This window comes from Chenopodium quinoa, unplaced genomic scaffold (assembly GCF_001683475.1).
Source record: "Chenopodium quinoa cultivar QQ74 unplaced genomic scaffold, ASM168347v1, whole genome shotgun sequence".
NCBI classification, from domain to species: domain Eukaryota; kingdom Viridiplantae; phylum Streptophyta; class Magnoliopsida; order Caryophyllales; family Amaranthaceae; genus Chenopodium; species Chenopodium quinoa.
In genome coordinates, this window is record NW_018743327.1 from 3,880,302 (window position 1) to 3,907,299 (window position 26,998).

The 26,998-nt window shown below is 35.7% G+C and overlaps 3 protein-coding genes and 2 long non-coding RNA genes across 7 annotated transcripts; 4 read left to right on the plus strand and 1 right to left on the minus strand.

Annotated features, from left to right (window-relative positions):
- Positions 1 to 1,126: 1,126 nt before the first annotated feature.
- On the minus strand, positions 1,127 to 2,410 carry LOC110737346. Its single transcript, XR_002514371.1, has 2 exons — positions 2,151 to 2,410; positions 1,127 to 1,457 (listed from the first exon to the last, which is right to left on the minus strand). It is a non-coding gene; the product is annotated as an uncharacterized LOC110737346 (long non-coding RNA).
- Positions 2,411 to 11,294: 8,884 nt separating this feature from the next.
- LOC110737416 lies at positions 11,295 to 15,835 on the plus strand. Of its 3 annotated transcripts, none has more exons than XR_002514388.1 (3): positions 11,295 to 11,877; positions 12,627 to 14,955; positions 15,437 to 15,835. It is a non-coding gene; the product is annotated as an uncharacterized LOC110737416 (long non-coding RNA). The 3 variants fall into 3 exon arrangements; XR_002514390.1 differs by having other exon boundaries at positions 11,435 to 11,877; positions 12,627 to 12,794; positions 14,876 to 15,835; XR_002514389.1 differs by having other exon boundaries at positions 11,437 to 11,877; positions 12,627 to 12,794; positions 14,867 to 15,835.
- A 2,479-nt stretch (positions 15,836 to 18,314) lies between these two features.
- LOC110737309 lies at positions 18,315 to 18,752 on the plus strand. Its single transcript, XM_021917668.1, has one exon. It carries the CDS (start codon positions 18,315 to 18,317, stop codon positions 18,750 to 18,752), a length of 438 nt encoding a protein of 145 aa, XP_021773360.1.
- Positions 18,753 to 21,946: 3,194 nt separating this feature from the next.
- LOC110737310 lies at positions 21,947 to 23,218 on the plus strand. The gene is made up of 2 exons (XM_021917669.1): positions 21,947 to 22,181; positions 22,949 to 23,218. The coding sequence occupies exons 1-2, from the start codon at positions 22,050 to 22,052 to the stop codon at positions 23,216 to 23,218; spliced, it is 402 nt and encodes a 133-aa protein (XP_021773361.1). The 5' UTR covers positions 21,947 to 22,049.
- Positions 23,219 to 23,753: 535 nt separating this feature from the next.
- Positions 23,754 to 26,429, plus strand: LOC110737417. Its single transcript, XM_021917781.1, has 4 exons — positions 23,754 to 23,908; positions 24,013 to 24,191; positions 24,272 to 24,392; positions 25,417 to 26,429. The coding sequence occupies exons 1-4, from the start codon at positions 23,789 to 23,791 to the stop codon at positions 25,777 to 25,779; spliced, it is 783 nt and encodes a 260-aa protein (XP_021773473.1). The 5' UTR covers positions 23,754 to 23,788; the 3' UTR covers positions 25,780 to 26,429.
- The last annotated feature ends 569 nt before the right edge of the window (positions 26,430 to 26,998 follow it).

The following is a 26,998-nucleotide window of genomic DNA, read 5'->3' on the forward strand; positions in this document are numbered from 1 at the left end:
CAAGTAAGTGCTTTAATTGTTTAATTGATATTATGATTTAGAAATCATGTTTAGATTGTTATTTTGATTCCTAGTATCATGTTAGGATGCTTTTCTTAGTATGATATTTAGGGTGATTTGCTTATATCAATTATGATTTCTATGATGCCTTTTATTTCTTTCCTAATATTCATGTTATTAGTATCATGTTAGGGCTAATAAAGCTTTGATATTTAATGTTTAGTGACATGCTAGGGTTTGTCATTAATCTTGTTAGTATGATGCCTAGGATCTTGCTATTATTATGCTTTAACATGAATTTTATGATTATAATTGTTATTATAATTATGATTATAATTGTTATTATAATTATGATTATGCTTTAACATGAATATTATGATTTATTGTTATTGCTTGGCCACGCCTTTTATGCATGTTTAAAGGGAATTGGTACTTGTAATCACACTTAATAAGATGATTAATAATCTTGTTTAGGGTTAATTTGATTATAATTCAAGTGATCGCCAATAATAGATTTATTTGTGCATTAATATTCAACCAACATAGATTAAACATGCTTAGTGTTAACCTATTGATTGCATGTTAGTCAGAAAGCGCACATAAATACGATCAGAATAAAGTAGAGGCCTATTATTAGGCAGGTTCAATCTCTTTTAGGTTGGATTTGTACATTCATCCCCGAACTACCGGTCATGGTTCCAGACCTATTGGAGCTGACAATCTCCTAGATCGTTAAGGGGTGCAACCTTCGCCCTGTGAACGGTTTACAAGTTTCTTAAAACTTGTTGGCGACTCTTTTGCTCTATCTTCTTTCCCTTTGGACGCCACCGTACTTAAGTGTATGATCACAGTGGGGTCTAAGTTTGGAGTAATGCTTGAAAAATTCCCTACACTAGCTAACCGGTCTTTTTGGCAAAGAGACTGCTTCATTGGAGGCGGTCTTAATTTTTATAAAATTTGAGACCTGACATCTATGATAGGCGGTCTCTCTTGGTAGTTGTAGATCAAATAAATAAGAAGCGAAGCGAAGAGAACCGTGTTGTCAGATAAACAGTCTCTTTTTTAGTTTCGCAGAGACCTGTTATTTTACAAAGGCGGTCTCTTGAAACATTTACTTTTAAAAAAAAATCCGAAAAAGCCAATTTATTCATTTAGTTGTCAATTGATAAAGTTTATGCATGTGTAAATACTTGGATACTATAATAGGTACATAATTCATACGCACTAAAACTTAAATCTGACTAAAATGAAAAAAAAACAACAAAAAATGCTATTTAATTACATATTTTGAATTATTCAGCATATAAATAAATCTCTTTTACTACAACATTAAATCCCACACCTGCCAAAAAAAAACCCCACCATTTTCGAGATTTTTGGAAAAACCCATAAGATATAGACCTCTAAAATTGTAGAAGATTGCTTCAACTTGTCACGTCCGGGTAAATAAATCAGATCTGGGTAGAAGTATTCAAATACAAAAAAATTAGAAGTCAAATGATAAGCATAAAAATTAATTTACAAAAATAATTAAAACAATAGTTGACACAAACAAATCTAAAATACTAAATTGAAACATAATAAAAGTATAAATGTAAAAAAAAAAAAAAAAAAAGAAGGAAGGAAGTAGGAGAAAGAGGATCGGAGATAACAACTATTGTAAACAAGTATAAGATTCATGTGAAACTTTGAACATTAGAAAAAAATACGTTACTCATTTTCAAACATTAAAACACAAGAAGCATTATAATATAAAAAATCTTAAATTTCATAACACAAAATGTTTCTAGATCTTGAGGAATAATTAACATATAAGAATTAGCTCAAGAACTAAAAAAACTAACCCAAAAAATTCAGGAATTTCAAAATCAAATTATAAAACTTAGAAAATAAATATACCCCGAAAAAACTACACTATCCCTACTGATTATGGTGAATAAAATAAAAAAAAATAACAAAATCAAATTAAAGTTTTTGCACCAGATCTCAAAAGCTCGAGCGAATTTTCTTGTTATCTACAGTTTTTTGGGATAGAACTTAAAGATCTAACCCAAATAAACTTATAGATAACAAGAAATTGAAGGGAAAAAAACCCTAGTTTTTACGCCACAGCAAAATAAAAAAAAAAGTGAAAAGGGAAAACTTCTCACCGATCAAGCTTTTGTGAAATCAAAGAGCTTAATTTTGGTAATTTTGTTTCGCCATCCCCCTTTCCTTTTCTTTGTTTATGGCTTCTCGATTTGAATCTTTATTATTTGGCTTGAATGAATAGGGTTTGAAGGAAGAGAGGGAAAGGGAGAAGGGAAATGAGCAGGGGTAAGTGGGTAACCGGGTAAGAGTGAAGAGGAGAGAGAAGCTAAAAAGACAGTGGTTTACAACTGTACATGGAAGCGAGAAAACAAGAGACCCGTCTTTAATGTTAACCGGTCTCTCTATTAAAAAAGGAAACCGATTATCCTAAAAAGTGGTCTCTGGTTTATTTTTTAAAATCATTTTTTTAAAAAAAAATTCGCAAGAGACCCGTCATCTTAAATAATAGGTCTCTCGAATAGTTTTATTCCACCAACAAATAAAGTAAGAGACCCGTTATTAATAATAAAAAGTCTCTTATATCAAAGAGACCGCTTATGTAGATAATAGGTCTTTTATATTGGGTCTCTTTGGCTAATTTTGTAGTAGTGGCTTAATGGCTCATTAAAGGCTAAGATAGCTCAAGTGGGAGATAACTTTTTGTTTTACAACAAAACTTTTACCCAAAGACAATATACATGTCTCTTTGTAAGCATTCAAGTGAGACCACGGGCATTACCTCCACAACCTAATTGAGAACATAGTGTTTGTTGCTCTAAGTGGGGTCTTTCTGGAAAGTAACACATTTCCAAAACGACAAGTGGGTGGAAAATGAAATCGATGACAATCGAGCTTAGCAACAAACTAGAACTGAGAATCTCGGAAGACCTTAAAAGGGCTTCGTGAGAATACTTGATCAAGTTTACTCAAAATGACTTTACAAGTGCCTTAAAAGAGAATTCATTTCTCACAAATCTTTTTGAAGTAAGATCAAGAAAAGGGCTTTGGAAGCGCCTTGAAACTCGGTGTTTGATGCAATAACCCCGTATAGGTATAGAATTCACCAAAGGCTTGGGTTGAATCTTATAAATTTTCTATTAAGTTAGAAATAAACCTAAGACTTACAAGCATACTATTTAATATTAGATAGTAAAGGAATAATGTCTTGTAAGATAGCTACGACAAATCCAAATTCCAAATAATGGTTAGAGGCCATAAAATCTGAGATAGACTCTATGTTTGAAACTTGATTAATTTGCATAAAGGGTGAAAGACCCATCGATTGCAAATTAGTTTTCAAGGAGAAAACTAACAAATGTGGAAATGTATATTCATACATAGCTAGATTGGTTGAAAAATATACAATTAAATTCACGGAGTTGATTTTAATAAATACCTATTCACCTATCGGAATGCTAAAGTCTTTTCGTGATTGTTTTAGCAAAATTGCTCATATGAAATATGGCAAAATAGATACCAAAATCGCCTTCCTAAAATAGGATTTTGGAAGTGACTATGAAAATAGTCTAAGGGTTTTGAAAATCTAAATAAATGCTAGATTTAAAAGCAAGCTCAAGGAATCCGTCATGGGATTAATGGAAGCATTGCATATAGGAATTGGAACATGTTTTCTCATGAAGTTAATAAGAGGATTGACTTATGGAGAAAAATAAAAATTCTTATGAATAAGAAGTTTAGTGGGAGCAAAAGTAAATTATATAAAGGTCCAACGAAAAGTTTATGAACTCTATTGTGAAATAACTGTCAAAAACTAAATGCTTAGATTTGAAAGTAATTTTGACAATGGACCAAGCAAAAGACAATACTTAGTACATATTAGGTATTAAGATCTATTGTATAGACTTAATAAAATGTTTGAACGTGTAAAGGAATTTACTGTGTTAAACATGAATTGAAGGACTTTGAAAGTCTTTCGACCTGTATGTATAAAACTAAGTAAATGTTTGGACTAAGTATAAGCTAGGATAAATACTAAGTCAAACATGAAAGACTCTAATAGAGACTTTCAACCATATCACACAGCAAACAGTTTAGCAAGACTCAGTGAAACTGAATGAGCTAAAATGTCACATGGATGGAATAAGATTGAGAATTACTCTGCAACTTAATCCATCATGTTCGCTATGATATGGAATCATAGCAGGACTTACTTTCTTAGAGAATATGAAGCATGTATGTAGTACCAATCAACCTGAATCTATGTAATAGATCGTTAGATTATGGCCAAGAACATCCAAGTACTTGGATAAGTAATAGGATGAGTTCTTGACTTATGGAAACAAATAAAATTTGAGAATTGATGTTGCAAGCACAAACCTTAACAGAGATTAGATTCTTAACAAGGAAGCCGTTTATAAGCACGAGCTAACAATAAGTCGTGGCTTGAGAATGGTAACATGGACGTGCATCCATGTGTAATGTGCAGGAATTTGAGGAAAATTTCCATGATCACAAGGGATTAGGGTATCCCAAATCATTGTGAGCTGTTTGGAGTGAAACCCAAGCAAAGAATCATCAGGAAGTCTACTAAAATATATGTTGAGAATATTGTTGCCTTAATGGCGATAATAAAGAAGATGTTCTATGGAAAGTTTGTTGCTGAACGTTAATGATTGTAGGTTGTCAAGTTGAAGGTCTCAATCATGAAAATGAGTGGGAGCCATCACTTGGACAATAAATCCTAAATCACATATAATCCATGACACTCTCAAATTTTATCATCTTATTATGAAAGTGATCAGTAATGAAGATGCTAAGATTAGAAAAGTAGTTATAACTAAACCTATGCAATAAGTGAACGACAACATTCACAATTGCATGAAAGAAATCAAGCATATTAGATATGGGTGTGATTTCTATAGATGTTTTATAAAGAGTGATACTCTTAAAACATTTGGAAAAAACCATTTATCATAAGATGAATCATTCAGGTTTTGGAGTAATTTAAAATTTCATGCAATTTTTACACTCCGTTTGCTATTAAATTGTGTAGAATTAAATAATGAGTCCATTCGATTCTTGGAATATTCATAATAGAGTATCAAGACCACTCTTGGTAAGGAAACACCTATTAAGTGAACGTTGAATATTATAATCGAAAATTATCCCTAATCGTGGTCATTTAAACGACGGACGATTTATGACCAGTTGAGATTAGTGTGTAGTTTGATTTATAGCACCGTTTCATGTGCTACGAGGACATGATTGTCATGAATCATTTGCACAGGTATTGGTTTAGAACCATACTGGATCGACCTATGAGAATACTTTAAGAGATTAAAAATCGTCATAAGTATACCTCTCATTATTGCTATCGAAACCTTTTTCCTTGAACATAAGTATTGTGAGCTTTCTTGTTTGAGTACTTGTCCGCTTTGATGATTGTCAAACGTCTGCCGTAACAGGGGATTATAACGGTATCACTCGGGCGGCTAGGTCCTCTTAGTAAGAGAAGCTACATTATAAGACTGGAAATGCCCCCTACTAAAAATAGCGAAGATGTCTTTGTTTTTTACAAGGCCTCTCGTAGAGCGAGACTGTAAAAATGCATGGCCGTGCTCGGATGGATTTTGGAAATCATCTGTTTATTGACAGTCAGACTCGGAATCGAGAAACACTTCTGGACGTAATAAGGATGACAAATAAATCTTACCTTATAGTTCATGAAGAGGCATTAAGCGACATAGGAAAAGGGCTATACACTAAAAGCACACTTGTCCAGAAAAACAAGTGGGAGATTGAAAGGAATAGTGTCCTTCAAACAAGTATATTATTCTGATAGTGGGTTCAGAATTATTAGAAAGCTAATATATTCAATAAGGTCAAGTGATCGGAATGCTTGGGTGGAGGCCACTTTCAATCAGTAATATTAATGCATAATTAATATTACAGTTTAATCTTGAATGAATCCTTTGGGTCACACCCAAGCAGTCAATGAACCAAAGCGACGAATTAATTCGGAAGGAATTAATGAGTCCACCAAGTAATATATTTAGACGTCGAAAATTCGAGTCTGAAGCGTCGAAACCGAGCGTCGAAGAATCTCAAATGTCGAGCCAAAAATTAGGAATTGGCGAGACGGGAAAATGCTTCAAGTAACAAGCAAAATCCCTAGCCACGCAAAAATAAGGGAAGTGCGCCAAATAGGAGCGTGCCACATGGCAGCACACATGACCCACACGTGGCAGCCACTAAGTGGCAACGTGCCACGTTGGCAGCGCATGTGGCAAGGGGGCTGTGGACCCGGGTGACGGGTCATGGACACAGGCCAAAAGAAAGTGGCCCAACCGAACCCAACTTGGGGCTGAAGGTTGGATGACACATGGATATCTCACAATGCATGTGAGTTGCCTTGGGGACCAAGTGAGAAAGTGGTCCTCACCTAACCATGTGACACTTGTTACTTGTTCCTTGGTTTATTTAACTAAGGGTTAAATTCATCAATCTTTCCATGTGGGATCTTTTTGTGAAAAAGTCCCACATTGAAAAATGAGTGGAATTCACAAGCTATCCTTCCTTATAAATAGCCAAAGCATGACTTGAGAATTCTTTGCTTGAGTAGGAGTTTAATAGGGCATTGCCATTGCAAAAAATCTTGAACTCATATAATACATTGGACCTTGTCGGTATTCGTTGGTGCGGGTGGATCATCGTTGGAGGCTTCGTGTTTTCGAAGCTTGCTTTCAAGTAAGAGCCCATTTGGTCGGGCAAAGCACGCTCCGAAAAGTAATCATTTTATCTTAATCTTGTGATTAATTTAATTATGTTTATGGTTTTATTTATTGCGAGTGCGGTCTTTTTTTAGGTTTGTTTCCGCGGTGAGTCGGACTCACTAAACCCCAACAGAGCCCGAGTCCTTCGAAGTCTGGCGAACATTGAGCTTGTGGAGCCTGCCAAGGAGCTTCCTGCAGAAGGAGAAGCAATTGATCTCCAATCTGATGGGAATGATCCCAAGAAGGAGGACCAGGCGAGCCAGCCTTAGTTTTTAGAGGTAGTATGCCAATCTTAGTTTTTCTTTTTTCCGGCCTGTGTGCCGAGTATTTGAATGTTTAATCAATAATTTATATTTTTCCCCGGATTGGTATTCGGTTAAACAATTCTCCCCGGCACTCAGTGGCCGAGTTTATATATGAAAATATCGACTAGGTCAGCTTTCTTTGCACTCTTTATTTTGAATTTGCTCTTTAAATTTGCTTATATATGTCTGAATTTTCTTAACTTATTAAAAGCATGCAGTAGTTAGTACACCGGCTACTCTTGCCCTTGGCGCCTGTGTGGTTGGTTTCAGTACTTTATGATTGATTGACTTGAGAATTTTTTATACTTTAAGGAGTATGAAATGTTCCTAAGTCAATCAATCACAGTAGTGATTGCCCTAAACCAAGTACACAACTGTCCACAAAACCATTAAGTAGCCGTTTTACCCAGCTGGGGAATTGGCTAGACCATAGCCTTGTTCCTCTGCCTGGGATATTTGTAATTCAATTAAATTTTCTTTTGATAAATCTGGCAGTGAATTTATGCCTGGCAGTTGATGAAGCAGGCGACAAACGGTCCGCCTGACATATGGTCCCCAGACAACTTTAAGGCCGTCTGGTGCAATCCATTGCACTTTTTCCGTCAGCCCTATTAGGAAGACTTATACAATTTCGTCGAATAATCTAACTCAGAACTTTGGTTATCAACCGGATGATGTCATTTGACATCTGGTTTTAAGCTTAATCATTCTTTAGACTATTATGGGCAGACAACTATAAGTTGACCAATTAGGTCGTTCAATCTTTGTCGTCTGCATATGCTTGTAGAGCAAATGTTAGAACGCCCTCTGCTACGATAACACTCGGAGGGGCGTCGCCGGACGCCATACTCATGTTGGAGCAAACGTATTTATAAAAATAAATTTATATCCGGCCATTGGCCTCTTAATTTAAGCACTGATTTAGCCACTAAGTTCTTAACTTAGCTTAATTTATTTAGTTGGACCCTCTTTGTTTTGAACAGACGGTAATTTATTGTTGTGCATGTATATATACGAGGTAATCAAAAGGATTGAAAACAAAAGCAACTTTTTTTCATTGATAGGCTTTTCATTTACAAAAATTTACAAGTCTTAGAAGTAGTACTTTTTCAAGTAGTCTACATTCCAAGTTCTGGGAAGCCGCCTGCCGACTAGAGTTTCCAGGCGGTAGGTGTCGTTTCTTACTTACTCATAGATCCGGTAGGGGCCTTCCCAATTAGGAGTTAGCTTCCCCTGCTCATTGGCCCTACCGGTTTCCTCCATCTTTCGTAGCACAAAGTCCCCAACTTTCAAGGGTCATTTGTGTACTCTCTTGTTATAGGTCGGGTCATCCTCAAACAGTAAATCTCATGGCGTAGGGCAACATTGCCCCTTCGCTCCGGGAGTGAGTCCAATGATAGCCGCATGGCCTCTTAGTTTGCCTCTTCATCATATAACATGACTCGTAGAGTTGGCTCATAATGTTCGATGGGCAAGACGGCTTCAGCACCATAAACCATGAGAAATGGGGTTTCACTGGTTGCCCCTTTTTCAGTTGTCCGGATGGCCCATAGGACATGAATTAACTCTTCAACCCATAAACCACCAGCTCTTTCAATTTTCTTTTTGATACCGTCTGAGATGAGCTAGTTAAAGGCTTCAACTTGGCCATTTACTTGGGGTTGGTTGACTGACGCAAAACAATGTGAGATCCCTTGATCTCCTAACCAAGTCTTAAGCTAAGGCGTCTCAAACTAAGGACCATTATTAAACACCATAAACATAGGTACCCCAACCAGGTGATAATGTTCTTCAAGATGAAGGAGATGACATCCTTTGTCTTGATGCCCTTGGTCGCCTCTGCTTCCACCCACTTGGTGAAATAATCCACAGCCATCAAAATATAGCGCTTTCCGCCTGGTGCAGGCGTATAGGGACCTAGCTTGCCAAATCTTTGACACTTGTCACATTTTCTAACAAACTCCATGGCGTCTGACTCAAGAGTGGGCCAGAAATAGTGTCGCCTGGCTCTGACGGCCAAGGATCTGCCGCCTCCATGCGAGGCGCAGTATCTCGCATGATATTATTCAAGAACTTCTTTCCCCTTTTCTAGGGTAACACACTTCAATAGAGGCTTCAAAAAACTTGCTTTGAAGAGCTCTCCTTGTCTTATCTTGAAGTTTGCAGCCGGCTTCTTCAGTATGACCGCCTCCTGGGGTGAATCAGGGAGTGTGCCGTCTGTCAAATATGCTCGAATGCTATCCATCTAGGTAGAGCTTCAGTCAAGTACTCCAATGGGCTCTTCATCAAATATACTCTTTTTTTTCCATAACTTCCCAGAATAATGACCGAGGCGTATCACAGGAGGCGGAGGATGCCAATTTTGACAACGCATCCGCCTGATGGTTTTCAAACCTAGGCACTTGACTTAGATGAAATTTTTTTTCAAGTATCCCAACTTAAGCTTTGACCACCTGCAAATATTTGATCATAGCCCGATGGGTGGCGTCAATCTTGGTTGCCCCTGCCGCTTTGCACATACGGATGCCGACTAGTAGGGCTTCATATTCTGCCTCATTGTTTGAGGCTTGAAACTTGAAGCGTAGTGCATATTCATATTTATCTTCTTTCGGAGACTAACAGATTATACCTGCACCACAGCCGTTCATAGTAGAGCTCCCGTCTACATGCACCTTCCAAACCTGATCAAGGTTGTTTGGAGCAACCAGCCTTGTCATTTTGACAATGAAGTCGGCAAATGCCTGACCCTTCACTGCCTTTTTTGGTTCATAGGTGATTTCAAGACTCTAAATTTCAATAGCCTATTTGAGCATTCTACCGGATGAGTCCAAGGTTGTCATTAGCCGCTTGAGGGGTTGATCTATATAGATCACCACCGGATGTGCCAAGAAGTATGGTTTCAACTTCTTAACAACCATGTACAGAGTAAGGTCAAAATTTTCAACCATGGGGTACTAGAGTTAAGCATTTATGAGAACATGGCTAAGGAAATAGACCAGGAGCTTAATGTCGTCTTTCTCAGCAAGGAGAACGACACTAAGGGCATGATCTTAGACGGCTAGGTACATATATAGCGTCTCCCTTGGCAAAGGGCTAAGAAGCCTTGGCAAAGTGTGTAAATGTACTTTCAATTTCTATAAGGTTGCCTCATCATCATCCCCCCATTTAAATCTAGTCTTCTTCCTGATTGTTTGGAAAAAGTAAAGGCATTTGTCACCTGACCGGTTGAGGAATCTCCAAAGCACAGCCAAACAATCGGTAAGCCTCTGAGGTTCCTTGACAGAACGAGGTGACTTCATGTCAATCACCGCCTTTATCTTCTCGGGGTTAGCCTCTATCCCCCTTTAATCAATCGGGAATCCGAGAAATTTCCTTAACTCAACACCAAAAACAATTTTTTTAAGATTTAACATGACCATATGCCTCCTGAGTGTGGTGAAGGTTTCTCGGAGATCAGCAAGGTGATCCGTCTGTAGCTTGGATTTGACTATCATGTCATAAATAAACACCTCTACATTCCTCCCAATTTGATTAATGAAGACTACATTAATCATCCGTTAGAAAGTAGCTGGCGAATTCTTTAAGCCAAACGACATCACTGTATAACAAAATAACCCCTTATTAGTGACAAAGGCCGTCTTTTCTTGATCTTTTTTCCACAGAGGTATCTGATGGAAGCCGGAGTAGGCATCCATAAAGCTCATCAAGGCATGCTCGGCTGTAGAGTCAACCAGACTGTCGATCTTTGGAAGCGGGTAACTGTCCTTTGGGCATGCCCTGTTCAAGTCAATGTAGTTAACACACATACGCCAAGTACCATTAATATTCTTCACAAGCACGACGTTCACAACCAAATCAAGGAAGTTACATGGCCGAATGAACCCGTCGTCTAATAGCTTTTTGACCTCGGCAGCTACCGCCTGACTTCTTTCCTTGCCGTGATTTCTTTTCTTTTTCCGGATGGGCTTCTTTTTAGGATCCGCGGTGGGTTTTCGGACAGTAAGATCTGGGCTGATGACTGACATCTCTTCCACTTCAAAGGCAAATATGTCTTTGAATTCTTTAAGCAGGAGGTGCAAGTCTAAACCCAACCTTTCAAAGGCAGCCGTCCCCACCTTAACAGTTCGCTCAAGACGGCTGTCATCAAGAGTAATATCAATGTGCTCGCCAGCCGGCTGGTGACAGAGATCATCTGACGGTTCCCTGGTAAGTGATTGCTATTTCTTCTCCTTTTTCTCCTCCACCAGTTGATCAATTTTTTTTTTCTTTGTAGCTGCTGGTAGGGGTAAATTAGGGTCTTTGACATAGTCAAGGTCTATTGGCTCCCACTAGTAGAAAAACATAAATAGGCACTGAATAAATGGCACTAGTTTTTAAGAACCGGTGGTAAAAAAAATTAGGCGGAATCAGTATAAAAGAAATGCCACTAGTTCAAACCAAACCGGTGTCAAATTGGTGAAATGGCACAGGTTTGAACCGGTGGCAATTCATTAATGTAAAAAAAAAACGCCCCTTTAGTTTCTTTCTCTTTCCTCAATCTCGAGTTCTCTCTCTCTTCTTTCTCCTGTCTCCTCAACTAAGATCTCCCTCTTCTCTTTCTCTTTCCTCTCTCCTCAACTAGATCTAGGGTTTCTGATTTCTACTCCACCTCACCCTCGTACATCTGCTTTTTCGGTGGCCGTCCCAATCAAGTCCGAAACAAGGTTCTCTATTCCGGCGGCTTCAACAGTTCAACATGGTTGGTAGTACTGTAGCATCGTTTATTCCAGGTAATTCGCTTCTACATATTCAATTTCTTATCAATTTTGGGTAAAATTAGTCTATGAATTTATATAATCAACTATGAGAGTCGATTGATATAACATGCAAGGTAGAAAACCCAATTTTTTTACCGAATTATTTAAAATGTGAGCATTTATAGGAGTCGATTGATATAATCAATTAATCCTGTCACACTATATTTGGTTCGGTTTCTCTTTTTTTTCAATTGTTTTGCGATTCTTTGTTATTGGTTTAATATGATTATTTTTTTGCTGATTCTGTATTGAATTGTTGTTTTATTTTTTATTTTATTGTGATTTTTATTGCAATTTCTGGCAATTTTGTTGACTGATTATACTCTATGTTTGAGTTGGGTATGCAAAATTAAAGATTTTCCACCCAAGTTGGGTATACTCGTTTATTTTGTTTTTTGGTTTTTGTTTGGTTATGAATCTGATGGGTTTTTGATTTGTTGTGGAATTAGTTTTGTTTGTTGGGTTTCAGGGATTGGGATTGATCTAATTGGATTGGGATTTTGTGGGTTTTCATTGAATTATTGTAATTTAATCTTATAATGTGGAACTGTGATGGGTTTTTGAGATATGGTTGAGTTTGGATTATGAGCTTAATTTGGGTGTTTTTATTTTTGAGCTTAATTTAAGCTAGTATTCTCTGCCGGTTTAATTAAAACTACACTACTTCTTGTCTTTGATTAATACACACTCTGAGATCTCTTATCTTTGTTTGTTGATGCAAGTGGCTGTCTGAGATGTTATCTATATTGAAGCGAACAAAGGGGCAGTTAAGTGGGTGGGAATAAGTGATGCTTTTTCCACAGAGTTCGACCTTGAGGCAAAGGAGTCTTTCCCACTTCCTAAAGGAGAAGTTCACAAAACAAAACAAAAAAAAAAAGGAAATTGTGCAGGTTTGTGATGTGATTGTTTAGGTGTTTTGGATTTATTTTTGTTCTCCTCTAGCTTAATTTGGGTGTTTTAGATTTTTTTTGTTCTCCTTCAGCTTAAGTTCATTGAGACAAATTATGAGCTTAATTTGAGTGTTTTGTATTTTTTTTGTTCTCATTCAGCTTGGGATTGTTTGGAATGGTTTTGTGAGTATACTAGTATCAAATGTGATTTTGTTTTGTGCGATTATAATAGTATCTATTTTGTTTTGTGATTTTGTTTGGGATTGTTATGTTGGATGATTGCTTTGTTTGTAATGATGATGATTTTGCTACTTGGATTTGAACAAGATCTCGAAAAGATGATATTTTTGGTTGTTTTGGTGGATTGATTGGTATGATAATTGATTTCTCTTTGTTCTTGGTGTGTTAATTGAGGTTATGTGTATTAGAATGAATTTTTAGAATTACTCTTTGTTTCCTTTTCTTTAGTTCCTGTATTTTTTAGAGTGCGTGTTATCAGGTTTATGTAGCTACTCATAACAAACTTATGTAGGCGTTCGGCTTAAGATGAGCACTGTAATATTTATAGAGATGAGCAGTGCAATAACAAACTTTCTTGTGTCCTTATTGATTTGAATGATTTTGAGTCAAGTTTTGTGATTTTACTGCAGTGATATACAGATGGGATAATTGTAGATCAGTTCCTGTTCTTAATAAAAAGAAGACTATAGCTATGTATGAACAACTTTACATCTTTGTCATAAAATGTGGAAGTGTTAGTTTTAAGCTTGTGTAAATGTGTATTTGATCCCTATTGTGACTTGCCTAGATGGGAGAACCTTAAATTTTGAGCCCCGGGTTTTTGGAAATAAGTAATATATAGAAGTGGAGTTCAAAAGAGAACATTCATCAAAACCAAGTCTGACTCTAACAATTGCACCATTTTTTTTTCCTTCATAGGACTACAACAGTACAACTCACTAGTAGTCATGACTCAGTAATTTTTTTAATTTTCAATATGACTTTGATTGTTTTTAAGTAATGTTAAGTGTATGGTAGTGGGTTTGGATGCTTGTTATTGGTTGTATTATGGGTAAAATTCAATTTAGAATGTTGGCATAATACTTAGATTAAATAAAACAATTGAATATTCTACTTTTGTAAAATGAAATTTAAAAATTGAAAGAATAAAGAAGCATTTTAGGAAAAGTAGACTTCTATTTATGCATTACATTCCTGGATCTGTTTAGCCGTTGCCTTGCAAGGCTGCTGCTGCAGCCGCTGCCTCGTAAGGCTGTTGCTGCATGCTTCTACGCCCTGCTACTGTTCTGATCTCCTGATGTTGCTGCTATGCTCTACGCCACTGCTGTAATACTCTCGCTGCTGCTAATCTGCTCTACACTACTGTTAATTTGGTTCTGTTTTGCTGTCATATTTGCTTATAAAATTTTCATTTTTGTAATTTTTTTTTTATTTTTTTTATTGAGTTGTGCCTCAAAATTTTGTTATAACATTCATAGTTTCTGCGTATTTCAAAAGACAAAAAGAAAGATGATTCTTGCAAAAATCTGTTTTTTTTTTTTAATGGAATACTAATAATAAGAAATTAAGAATAAAGAGGTCCTATTGGCTGTGGGAATTCAGAAGGTTGGACAGTGAGATAAGGGTATGCACGTGTATGTCTAAAAGCCTTACACTTGACTTAGTTGGTAGTTTGAGTTTACGTGTATCAGTATGTACCTCATGCACAATTTTGAGGGTGGATGTATTGGAGAGGTTTCGAGTGATTCCAGTGATAGGAGAAGGGTTTGAGCCTGTTTATGTTCCTCAATTGACGACAAATATGCAAGTTGGTTTGTTGGTAAGGATTGAAGAAAGAATCAAAATTTGAATGACCGAATTGAATTGTTGAATTCTAATGCTATATTGTCTTTTTAAGTCTAATACAGAGTACATTTTCGCCTTGATTTCTCCTTTTCCGTAAAAATGATTATTTATTATAAGCAGACTTTCAGGTAGTGTACCAAACTAAGCTTTTTATTAGATTGAAATTTTAACATTTAGTTTTTAATAAAGCTCTCTGCTCTCTCAAGCCTGATCAGGATGATTTCCTTGCTAATTAAGGGGTTCAAGCTGCGATTTTCACAAATTTGAAGATGCTAATGCAGGTGAACTCTGCAATGTATACTTCTAAACTCATTTTTCAATGATTTAATGATATCATTTCATGTGCTTAAATGACTCGCCTTTACTGTGTGTTGCTTCCTTTTTGGATAAAAGAAAAATTAATAAGTTATTAAGCTCGGTGCTTTATTAGTTTTTCTGAACTTTGAAAAACTTGTTTTTGAATAGTGATAAGTCATAGGTTATATTAATTGTTAGGAAAGATTTCAATTATGACGTCGTTTTGTATGTTTAAGAGAGATACAACAATCTATAATTTGAATGTGCTGTACATAAATTTGGTAGAGATATGGCGGTAAGAACTTTGTTTGCTAAGGCAAGAGCTAACCTCCCATCAAAAATATTGTTTGATGAATAAATGGACAGTTAGGATTAAAAATCAGGTTTACTAAGCAGTGCTATAATGTTTTTGCCTTAATTACATGATAACTTGTACCTACTACCCTAATTAAATGATCATTGGCTGCTTTCAAAACAAGATGAGGAATTTTATCAGTTGTTGAGGCTGTTCGTGTGATTGTGGACCGACACACAAGTCTTGAAAAAGGGATAGCTTATGTATTGTTCAAAACAAGGGTGTATGCCTTATTCTCTGTCTGTGAAACCACTAGCAAGGCTGCTACTGCTGTCCTGCAGCAACTGGCTCGCAAGGCTGCTGCTGCCTCGCAAGGCTGTTGTTGCTGCTGCCTTGCTAGGCTGCTTCTACCCGCTTCTATGCTCTTGTTGTTCTTATGGTCTACGCTACTGCTTCTATGCTCCTTCAGATGCTGCTGCTATACTCTACACCACTGTTGCCAATCAGCTCTACGCTACTGTTGTAATATTATTGCAGTCGATCTGTTACAATATAAAACTATATTCTTTTTTTTGAATTAAAATTGTAATGCTACAGCTTTATATTAATAAAAATTATAAGTTAATATATATGTAAGTGTTTATATATCAATTTAATTTATAAAAATGCAAAAAAAATAAAAAAATTAAAATTTTTTGGGGCATTAAGGGCACCGGTTTTGAACCGAACCGGTGCTAAAAACTGTATTATTGGCACCATTTTTGAAGTGAACCGGTGGCAAAATTTTCACTTTTTGGCATCCCTCACATAAACACCGGTTCAAAACCAGTGTTATAAGGGGGTTTTGAACCGGTGCCCTTTTACAATTTTCTATTAGTGTCCTTCGGCTGACAAGCAACAACAACCTTTGGTTTGACGTCTGAGAGGTAACACTCCCTTGCCGTCTTTTGATCCCTGTTGACTTGTTGAGGGAGTCAACAGAGCCATTATCCTTTTCATATTTAAGAAGCATAAGAGTTGGGATGATGACGGCCTTGCACTCGTTCAAAGTGGGCCGGCCAAGAATAATGTTGTAGCTAGGCGGTTAGCTCTTTAACCACCAGCTTCAAATTAGAGCAGGAAACATGCTCTTAAGAGTAGGTCGTGCATTTCTGCAGTACATCACATACATGTATATCAAAGTTGAAAACACAAGGTTAGATTTTTTCTGGCAAAATCAAGATACAATAAGAGGTGATCTTTATAGAGGAATTCTAGACACGGTAGAGAGTGGCCAGACAAGTGCAACTAATGTTGGTCATAAGTTCATTCTGCCACCATCATTTATAGGAGGCCCTTGTGATATTAAAAGGAGATATCTGAATGCAATGGCTCTTGTGCGGAAATACGGGAAACCTAATCTCTTTGTCACTATTACCTGCAACGCAAATTGGCCAGAAATAAAAGCCGAACTAGAGCCCGGTGAGACTGCACAAGACCAGCCAGAATTAGTTGCTCGTATATTTCGAGCAAAATTGATTGCTCTGAAAAAAAATAAAGAAAGACAAGGTATTTGGTAAAGTAGCAGCAATGATATATGTCATAGAATTTCAGAAAAGAGGATTGACACATGCTCATTTCCTCTTGATTCCGGAGCAACAGCATAAGATGAAGTCTCCTGCTGATTATGATAGATATGTTTGTGAGAGATACCTCCTGTTACTCAGCCTGAGTTGCGTAAAATCGTGTTAAAGCATATGATGCATGGACCATGTGGCCACTTAAATCCAGAGTGTCCTTGTATGAGAAAGAAGGATAATGTTGTTTCTTATAAAAATGGGTATCCAAAACAATTCACCGCACAAACAACAACAAATAAAGATGGTTATCCTTGCTATAAGAGAACTGATACTTGAAAACAAGTGAAAGTCAGAAATGCTTAGTTAGATAATCGATGGGTTGTCCTTTATAACCCTTACCTCGCAGCACTCTTTGATTGTCATTTGAACGTAGAAGTTTGTTCAACTCTTAAAGCAGTGAAATATTTATATAAATATGTTTACAAGGGACATGATCGAGTGGCCTTCAATATTTCGGCCGAAGATAAAAAATTCTAACGATGAAATTGCTCAGTTTCAGTCAGGGAGGTGGGTGTCACCATGTGAGGCAGCTTAGAGAATTTTTGGATTTGATTTATTTGAGATTCATCCACCAGTCTTACCTTTGTCTATTCATATTCCAGACATGAACACTGTTTGTGTACGCCCTTATGAACGTTTGGATGTTGGTATTGCAAGCGGTGTTTATGCTAAGACTCAATTAACCGAGTTCTTCCGTACGAATGCAGCTACTGATAATGGTCTTGGTTACTCATATGTAGAATTTCCTGAACACTATAAGTGGGATGCTTCAACAAAACCATGGTCCAAACGGCAAAATAAAAAGGTGATGATTAGGCGATTAGCTTTTGTCACTCCTTCAGAGGGTGAACGCTTTTACCTTTGGCTTCTATTACTGAATGTCAAAAGTCCAAAATCTTTCACAGACCTACGCACAGTTGAAGGTTATGTGTGTGCAACTTTCAAAGAAGCATGTCTTAAAGCTGGCATTTTGGAAGAGGATGATGCTGCAAGCATTTGTTTGGCTGAAGCAATTGAAATTCAGCTCCCTGGGGCTTTACGCCGACTATTTGCAACTGTTATTATATTTTGTCAGCCAAGTGACCCTGAAGAATTATGGCACAAATATTATTCTGCATTGTCAGAAGATTTTGCACAGCAATACCCTGGTGTAGAAAGCAAAATTAAGAGATTTACTGTCAGATCAGTAGAGCAACAGCTAGAGGCCATGGGAAAGTCATTATCTGCCTGTGGTTTGGCTGTTTTAATGGATGACAATGATAAAGAGATTGATAGAACAAAAGACATTCAAGATGCCTTAGATGCTCCGATTCCTCAGGGTTGTATAGACAGCCGTCGCTTGCCAAATACCGCACAAAAGGAAAGTTTTACTTGTATTATGCAGCATATAGTGGAAGGAAAACCAGGGGCTTTTTTGTAGATGGTCCTGGTGGAACCGGCAAAATGTTCTTATATAATGCACTATATGCTGAGATTCGCCTTATGAATAAGATAGTTTTACCTACTGCTACATCTGGAATAGTCGCTGCAAATATTCCATCAGGTAGAACAGCACACTCAAGATTCAAGATTCCAATGGATAGTGATGCTTCATTAGCGTGCAGCATTTCTAAGAAAAGTAGCTTAGCAGCATTAATAAAGGAAACATTGCTTATAATCTGGGATGAAGCATCAATGGCAAACAAGCAAATTCTAGAATCTCTTGACCTTATATTGCAAGACATATGCGATAATGATGTACTATTTGTTGGGAAAGTAATTGTCTTCAGTAGAGATTTTCGACAAGTGTTGCCTGTTATTCCTAACAAGACTCATAGAGAAGCAGTCGAAGCAAGTGTAGTGAGTAGTTATATATGGCAGTATTTGAGAAGATTCAGATGAACTGAAAATCTAAGAGCCAAGGAGGATCCTTCATTCTGTCAGTTTTTACTTTCACTAGGAAATGGTAAATTGCAAACCATGGCAAGTGATTTTGTTCGGTTTCCTCCACAGATAGTGCAAACTTTCCAGCCCGACGCTGATCCAATAGATGAGTTACTTCAATCTTCTTTTCCATAACTTGGTTCAGGTGCTCTAGATCCTCAGATCTTTTCAAGAAGGGTTGTTCTAACACCTATAAACAACGACATTGATACTATAAATTATTTCATGATCAAGAAATTCCCAGGACAAGCCATCTCTTATACAAGCTATGACAGTATTCTAGATGATAGTGGCAGTGTATATCCTACGGGATTCCTAAATAAACTATGTCCAGGGGGAATGAGTCCTCACAATCTGTGCTCAAAGAAAATTGCCCAGTAATATTACTTAGAAACCTCCTTCCCTCTTCTGGTTTATGCAATGGAACACGCCTTATATGTAAAAGGTTTTTCCCTAATTTAATTGAGTGTGTGATTTATGTCGGGCAATATCAAGGAGAACATGTTTTCATACCTAGAATTAAACTCAGACCATCAAGCTCTCAGAAATATCCTTTCCTATTTCAGAGGAGCCAATTTCCTATCAAGTTGAGCTTTGCAATGACTATTAACAAGTCACAGGGGCAAACTTTAGATCAAGTGTTAATTTATCTCCCTCGCTCGTAGTTTTCACATGGACAGCTATGTGCGGTACTTTCACGTGCACGATCTGCAGATAAAGTGAAGGTTATATTGGTAGCTCCTACTTTACAGCATTCAGAGAACTCTGTTAAAAATGTTGTATCTTATGCGGTCCTAAAGCTAGCAGGAGTAATCTAGGCAGCTATGCACTAACCAAGCTCGGTAAGCTAATTTATTCTATGTTCAACTTTTGTTCAAATCAATCAACAGTTTTAAAACTTAAATGAGCATCAATAAATAGCTTATCATTTTTGCATTGCAGGGCAGAAATTTTGAAGTGAAAGCTAATTTGATTTGAGGTTTCTATACTATCTCATGCATAAAGTTATACCTTTTTTTTTTTATTTTTGGGTTTTTTTACATTGTTTTCCTCAAATATGACATTTATTTATTCTGTATGGATTTTCTTCAGCAGATTCTTCGTTTCACTTTCAATTCCTTGTTCTGCTGTGGTGGATATATTTACATGTCACGGGCACAAAAGTAGTTATGAACTCATCTGGTGTGTTCTATAAGCTAAACTTGAGTCTTCAGCCTCTCATATTATGAATAATTCTTGCATCATGAGCTTGATGCATTGCTAGGGATGACCTATTAATCAATGCTCTTACAAACTACAAGATCTAAATAGTAAGCACTCATACTCCCAATTTTCTTTAATTGTAGACTTGTAGTAGACAGATGATGGGTGGGATTAAGATGTTATCTTATTCTGGAATGAGGAGAAATTGATTCAAATGGCTTTATGGTTGCAAAATTAGACATTCCATGATCCTTATGCCACTGAACTATGTCCTTTGCATGTACAGTACATAATATTTTAAATTTCCTCTTTGAGCCTCTTATTTTAATATATCTTTCCCTCTCTAATGATAATTTTAATATCTCTTTAGCTCTCTAATGATAATATATGAGTAGTTCCAATTGCCTACATGTATTTTAAAATTAGCCTACATGTATTTTTAGAATTTGTTCCAATTTTCTTGTGTTGGATGTTCAAGTTTGGATCAAATTTATACTTTTATAGGGGGTTGAGACAATTTCAAGTTGGTGGTCAATCATAATAGTCGATTAGAATTAATGTCATATCACTATAACTACAGATGAGAAAGAAGAACCAAAGACAGTCGTGGAGAACAAGAACGTGGCAGAAATTATTAAGGAATGGTATCTAGGCAACATTGGATTTTGCATCGTTCAAAAAGGTACTTGCTAAACTTCTTAGTTGTTAATTCTGAGTTAATTATGAGTTAGGTCCTGCGAATTGCTCCTTCGTAGCCTTATAATTAGTTGTTAAATTTGAGACATATTTGTGAGTTTAACGACAACTAATTAAGCATTAATATGATAATGATTATGTGGTGTTAATGAAAGGGATTATTTCTTTTTCCAAGAGGATGATTTGATTTTTGAAATGCAGGTGTCAAGTTATAAACCAGTTTTAATTGAGTTTAAATTGGTCGTTAGTTATGAATTAATTATAAGATCGAATCTAGAAAGTGGCACTTCAGCCAAGCCTTCAAGACCAATGCGCTTATAGATGAACTAAGGTAATTTGCTGAGTCTTATATATGTAAGAAATTCTGACTGAAAATGTTTTTAGATTAATACTTAGCTTTATTTACTATGCAGGAAACTTGTGCTCAGGGAAAAATAGAATATTTGTCATTCTTTGGCATATATTAGGATTGCTTTAAAATGTACATTTAAAAGCCCAAAATTTGTTGTTCTTGTGGGTTTTAAAAGCCTATAGGCTTACATGGCAGCCCATTAAGGTGAAATGTACACAATCTGTGTTCAAGCATGAAATAGAAATTGATATAAAGAACTATGAAAGATTTCAAATTTCAATATATATATATATATATATATATATATATATATATATATAAGGAGTATATATTACATAGACTAATGCTATAAGTTTTAGGTCTGATATGATTTTGACATATTGTAGAAACCATTCCCTTAAAAAGGGAAGATTATACTACAGTGTTTTACTAAAGTGTGGCTGTCATGAATTCAGATCTTTTACAAAAAAAGTTTACTATTATTCTATTTTAAATAAAGAGAGTAGACTTTTCCAAGGTTTAAAAATTAATTTAAAAGTACAATGGGAAACTAGAGTTCTTTACCAGAGGTATGGTTGAACAGTACAAACTGTAAGAAGATTGAAAAAATTACCATTGGTAATCCTGACTACTGTTACCAAAACCTTTCCCAATTACTAAGTTCTATTTTGTATTCTTAAATTCTGTCCTAACTTATATAAAGACATTTGCTCCTTAGAATTTCGATTTTTCAGAGGAAAATCAAACAAAGGAGCACTGACTTAGTTAGCCATGGCAGGTTTGGTTTCTGCTTTTACAGATTAGTTACATAATCCTTTACTATACTTATTCTTACTGTTTTTGCTACAGAAATTCCATATTATCTGCTTGTTTACTTAAGATTAGATATTTATTATTGTTATGTTTGATATTATCAATGTAGCACTCCTATTATACAAAATAATATAGAAACGTTTGTATACACAAATCAAAAATACAAAGCAGCTAGGTAGAAGCCAGAGTATATGTACTTGAATCAGTTAAATGCAGCAAGCAAATCTTATATACTAAGGGTGGTTGTTGCTGAAAAGGGAAGGGACACACTATCTTCCAAAAAAACAGTTAGATTCCAAATTTTACTGCTAAAGGACGAAAAGGTATACATTTATTACTTTATATATGTGAAGATCATGCTAACTCTATTAAATTTATGATGGAACTAAAATAATATGCCTAACTATAATCTAACCTATGTCAAGCACTATGGTAGGCTGTACATTTATTACACATACAAATAGTATAAAGCATCTTAAATCTGATTACATTAGTTTAATTATTCTTATAATAATCTGTTTATGCTATAATCATGCTCTTTCTTATACTATAATCATGATTTATTTTAAGCTATTTAGATTTATCGTACAAGACAATCAAAACATCTTTTAAGTATGCTACTTTGAGTAACTTTGAATAATTATGCTATTTTGATAGGCTACTTTGAGTAACTATCTTTTAAGTATGTTTAACTTTTGTTCAAATTATTCAAATTAACTTTCTTATTCTTTTATAAAATATAAATACAATCAATGCTAAAAACTATTTGATTTGGCAAAAATTATTTTAAACAAAACACACATTGTATGTGATTTAAATTAAATGTAGGATTAGCCAAACGAAACAAGGAGTAGATAAACGCTTTAAGTGATTTTTAACCAAATTTCAAAGCACTACCTCTGTCCGAACTTTCTGTCAATGTGTCCTCACAATTTTGAATGGAGGGAGTAGTAATTTAGCAATGAAAGAAGAAAGAACATACAAAGAATTGCATAGAAACAACGTTGGATGTATGGTTAAAAATCTGGCAGCAGAACTATAACATAATTATTAAGCTGAGTTAACTTCATTATCATATTGTGTTTTATAGGGTAATAAGATGCGTGGAACTTTATTCAGTGATCAAATTGAAGCATTTGAAGAAGCATTACAGTACCTAGGTGCATACGAAATTTCTGCTGCACCTATTAAGTTCATCGACAAAAAATGGAGAACTGAACTTGATCAGTTTCCTTACCAAATGACTTTTGGTAGTAAAACTGTGATCCAGCCAGTTCATCCAGAGCTTGGACCAATTCTGCCTAACTATCAACCAATAGCAAGTATACCTCGTGCGGTTGATCCTAACAAACACCTCTGATTTCACAGATATCGTCGGTGTGGTGTTATTTGTGGAAGAAGAGCCAAGGAAAATCGAAGCTAGAAATGGAAAGATGGAAAGCTTGGTGCGAGAAATAGTCATTACTGATTAAAGGTTAGAATCAAAACAGCTTAATGTTCATCTATACTAACAAATATTATTTAATACATATTACAAATTGAATCACTAACAATAAACCTGGTATGTAACAGTTGTGTTCAACCGCTTACCATCTCGCTTTGGAATGATCTAACAACACCAAAATACTTAGACAAATTGCTTAATTGGGCAGAAGCATTCAAGGTTATAGGTTTTAGGGCTCTTAAACCATATACTCGCCGTGGTAAGACAAAAGCTATATTCTTTAGGTCATTAAAAAATTCATTACTAGAAGTAAATAATCACTATCTGTTTTATTTAGGTTTTTCTATGAATTCTGGTATGTCCACTCAAATAATCTATGAACCTGAGTGAGATCGTGCACGTGCGCTGTCTGATTGGTAATCTCCAAAACTTAACTCAACAAAAACAACAACTTTTCTAGTATGCTAATCATCTTTACAATAAACAATGTGCATGGCTAACTTGTTCTATCAAAAGGTAGTAGATAGGCAAGCTAGAGTATTGGAAGTTAGGTACCCAAGTGAAGAGAAAAAAATACTTTCAATTGATGAGCTGAAACAAAGAAAGGTGAACATTACTTCATTACAGTCTCTTCTAACAAATTCATAGCTTAGTAGTAATTAACAGTGCCGGATTTAACTTTTATTTTGTAAATTACAACATATGTGTAGCCAAGCAACACTTTACAGGATGAACTTCTATGGATAGAAGTAACCATTCAGTATGCAGAATTAGAAAAAGTGAATGCATATACAGGCTATTCGAACTGCTGGAAACGCACCAATCTTCCATTGCAGAAGCGCTATTCTTGCTCTTCTTGTTCAAAGAAAGAATGCATTTCCACTAATAGGTATAACTCCAGCTCATTTTTAGAACCGTACCTATTTGTTAATACTGTAGCTAACAAAAATCATCACACCACTCTGCCAGGATTACTTTTAAATTTGAGGCAAGTGATGACACAGGCACTATGGCATTCACCACATTCAATGATGACACAGAAAGATTGTTCAGGTGTAGTGCAGCTGAAATCTATGCCATAAAAGAAGCAGTAAGTTACAATTATTGTATACTAACATTCTAATTTTTAGAATAGTTTACGAATACTCTGTAAACTTTGAAAGAATACATGAAAGTTCTGACTTCATACATTTTTATTACAAGCAACAATATAGTTGAGCCTAGGATTACTCAAGTTGGATTTAATCTCTCTGATATTGAATATGTCCACAGCTACTACTTCTCAAGAAAGTGATTATTATGGATATCAAAATGGAAAATTAGGGTCATTTAATGGGGATGCAAAAGCAGCTTATACTATACAAATTAAAGGACCCTAATTTTACAGCAGCTTGTACTTCAGAAATTATATACAGTTTTGCCTAGGTGTTTAAATTACTAGTCTTAAAACTCTTGGTTCAGCTAACTATACTAAAAAAAAATTCTCACAAAAAAAAAGAAAGAAAAAAACTATACTATAATTAGTTGATCAACTCCACCTATTTTTGCTTCTTGTATCCTTCCATCAAACCTTTATCTGATTAATTTGTGCTATCAAAAATACTAACTGCTAGCTCTTCATGTGCAGAACAAAATTATGCTATCAATTGAATTGTTTATTTGTTCTTTGTTCTGCTTATAGTTCCAAATTCTACCAGATTTATGTGTTTGTCTTAAGTTTGTGACTTACCAGCTCATATAGCTTTTTCAATGAATAATCAACAATGGAATGTCAAAAAGTCCAGTAAAGATAACATATAAAGCAGTTTATATGTTATGCTTCGGAGAATTAGAACACAAAACAAAAAAAGTAACTTTTGCACAAATGCAAAGTGAAAATGCTTGGCCTTAATAAAGCACAAACTGTAGGGTAATGTTGCTAATCAATACCATCTAGAAAAATATATAAAGAAACGGGAGAGAAAAAATAAGTAAAGAATAAACTGAAGAATAATGCTACTAATTAGTCCCTCCTGGAGAAATATAGAAAGTAATTATTGCCTATGTTTATTATCTATTGTGTTAATGTTGCCATAGTATCGGCATGACTCTTACAAGTTTTCAATTCAATATAGGATAACCACGAAACATTCAAGGTTATAAAAGACATGCTTAGGAGCACACTGTTTTACATTAAAGTAGGCCCGACATTGCATTTAGGGCAGAATAATGTCCTAGAGTGGACTCTCAAGAGTATTAAACTTAAAGAAGATCCTGATACACAGGAAGCGTTGCAACCATTTGATAGCAGCTCTAGCCAAGGAAAAGATGGAAATGAAAAGGATGCACATCAGACTGTGGAATTAGGAAATCCTGAACCAGTCATTCCAACCCCAAACATCAAAAGTTCTTCCCAAATGCATACACAAGAAAACCCTTGCACTAAGACGATTCACCTCAGCAAGATGTCGAATCATTTAAGCGCAAGAAATCTTTAGGGAAAAGCCCTATGGAATTGGAGGATAAAGAAAATGAGTCCGAGCTGCCACTATCACAAATCCGTGCAAAGAAAAAACTTTGCTTTGGCGGAATGACCCCAAAGAAGCACACCGCAGGCCAAGTCCCAGAGATATCTCCACAAAAGGATCATGCAGAAGATGTCCCCACACCACTGGGAACTGGGCAGAAGCAAGCCAAACCTGTAATTGTGAAGACCGAGAAACTGAATAATCTTCCATCGAATCTGCCACCGGAGATGATAAGTCCCTGAAATGCAAGAAAATATATAGTAATCTAATGAAATACTTCACATCAGCTATTTAAGGTGCACTATCCACATATCTTTTAAATCCTAAATATTTTGCTAGACTAAAAATATATAGGCAACTTTAAGAACTTTGCATTGGCTGGAATTACAGAACAGCTCAAAATGCAAAGCATAATAGATAGTTGCCTAGGTATTTTATATAAGAATCCAGCATCATGTAGTACTAAATCTCCAGTTTAATTTCTTAGTTTCATGTATATAGGAGTATGATGCTGTAGAAGGTAATCTTTTGAGGGTTTCCCAAGAACGGAAAACACCGTACTAAGATCATGGCCTAATGTACTGCTACATTAATGTGCATGTTAAATTCTATCTATAAAAATATGGTATTTATATGTGCTGCTTTTATGAAATTTATTTCTATGCTATTTTTATAAAAACTCCTTGAACTTATGGGAGTTAGTCAACAAAGTACAAAGCATAATCATCTTATAAAAATTCACATTAAGTTAGCAGTGAGATAAAAACCACTAATACAGATAAATCACATTAGCTATGTTAAAAAAGATAACACTAACAACATTAATACATTAAACAAGGCTAGGAATTCCAGTACATATTATTAAACAGACACAACCATCCATAAATGCTCCTAACAAAATCTTATTTAGATTTAAATATACTAAAGCAACATAATATACACTACCCATTGAACCAAAGATACTTAGGTTGTAGAAGCTACATAGGTCCAAGCATTAATTCAAAGACAAAAGGATAGCCTTGACGATAAGCCACCAAAGCTCCAACACCATCAACTATGCCCTACTCTTCATAAAACACCTCAACACCATTCTTTAGTGAACAATCAATGATTGTGCTTCCTTCTTTCACCAAATGTAATTCAACACACCACTGCTTTGTTTTACAGCAAAGAAAAATAACATTGATGG

Bases quoted from the DNA above. Each gene is read 5' to 3' on its own strand.
- LOC110737310 (XM_021917669.1), top strand. From the start codon at position 22,050: ATGTACTTGAATCAGTTAAATGCAGCAAGCAAATCTTATATACTAAGG. The intron at 22,182-22,948 runs GTATACATTTAT...TGTGTTTTATAG, and splicing joins TACTGCTAAAGGACGAAAAG to GGTAATAAGATGCGTGGAAC.
- LOC110737309 (XM_021917668.1), top strand. From the start codon at position 18,315: ATGTTCTTATATAATGCACTATATGCTGAGATTCGCCTTATGAATAAG.
- LOC110737417 (XM_021917781.1), top strand. From the start codon at position 23,789: ATGTGCATGGCTAACTTGTTCTATCAAAAGGTAGTAGATAGGCAAGCT. The intron at 23,909-24,012 runs GTGAACATTACT...ACATATGTGTAG, and splicing joins ATGAGCTGAAACAAAGAAAG to CCAAGCAACACTTTACAGGA. The intron at 24,192-24,271 runs GTATAACTCCAG...CCACTCTGCCAG, and splicing joins GAATGCATTTCCACTAATAG to GATTACTTTTAAATTTGAGG.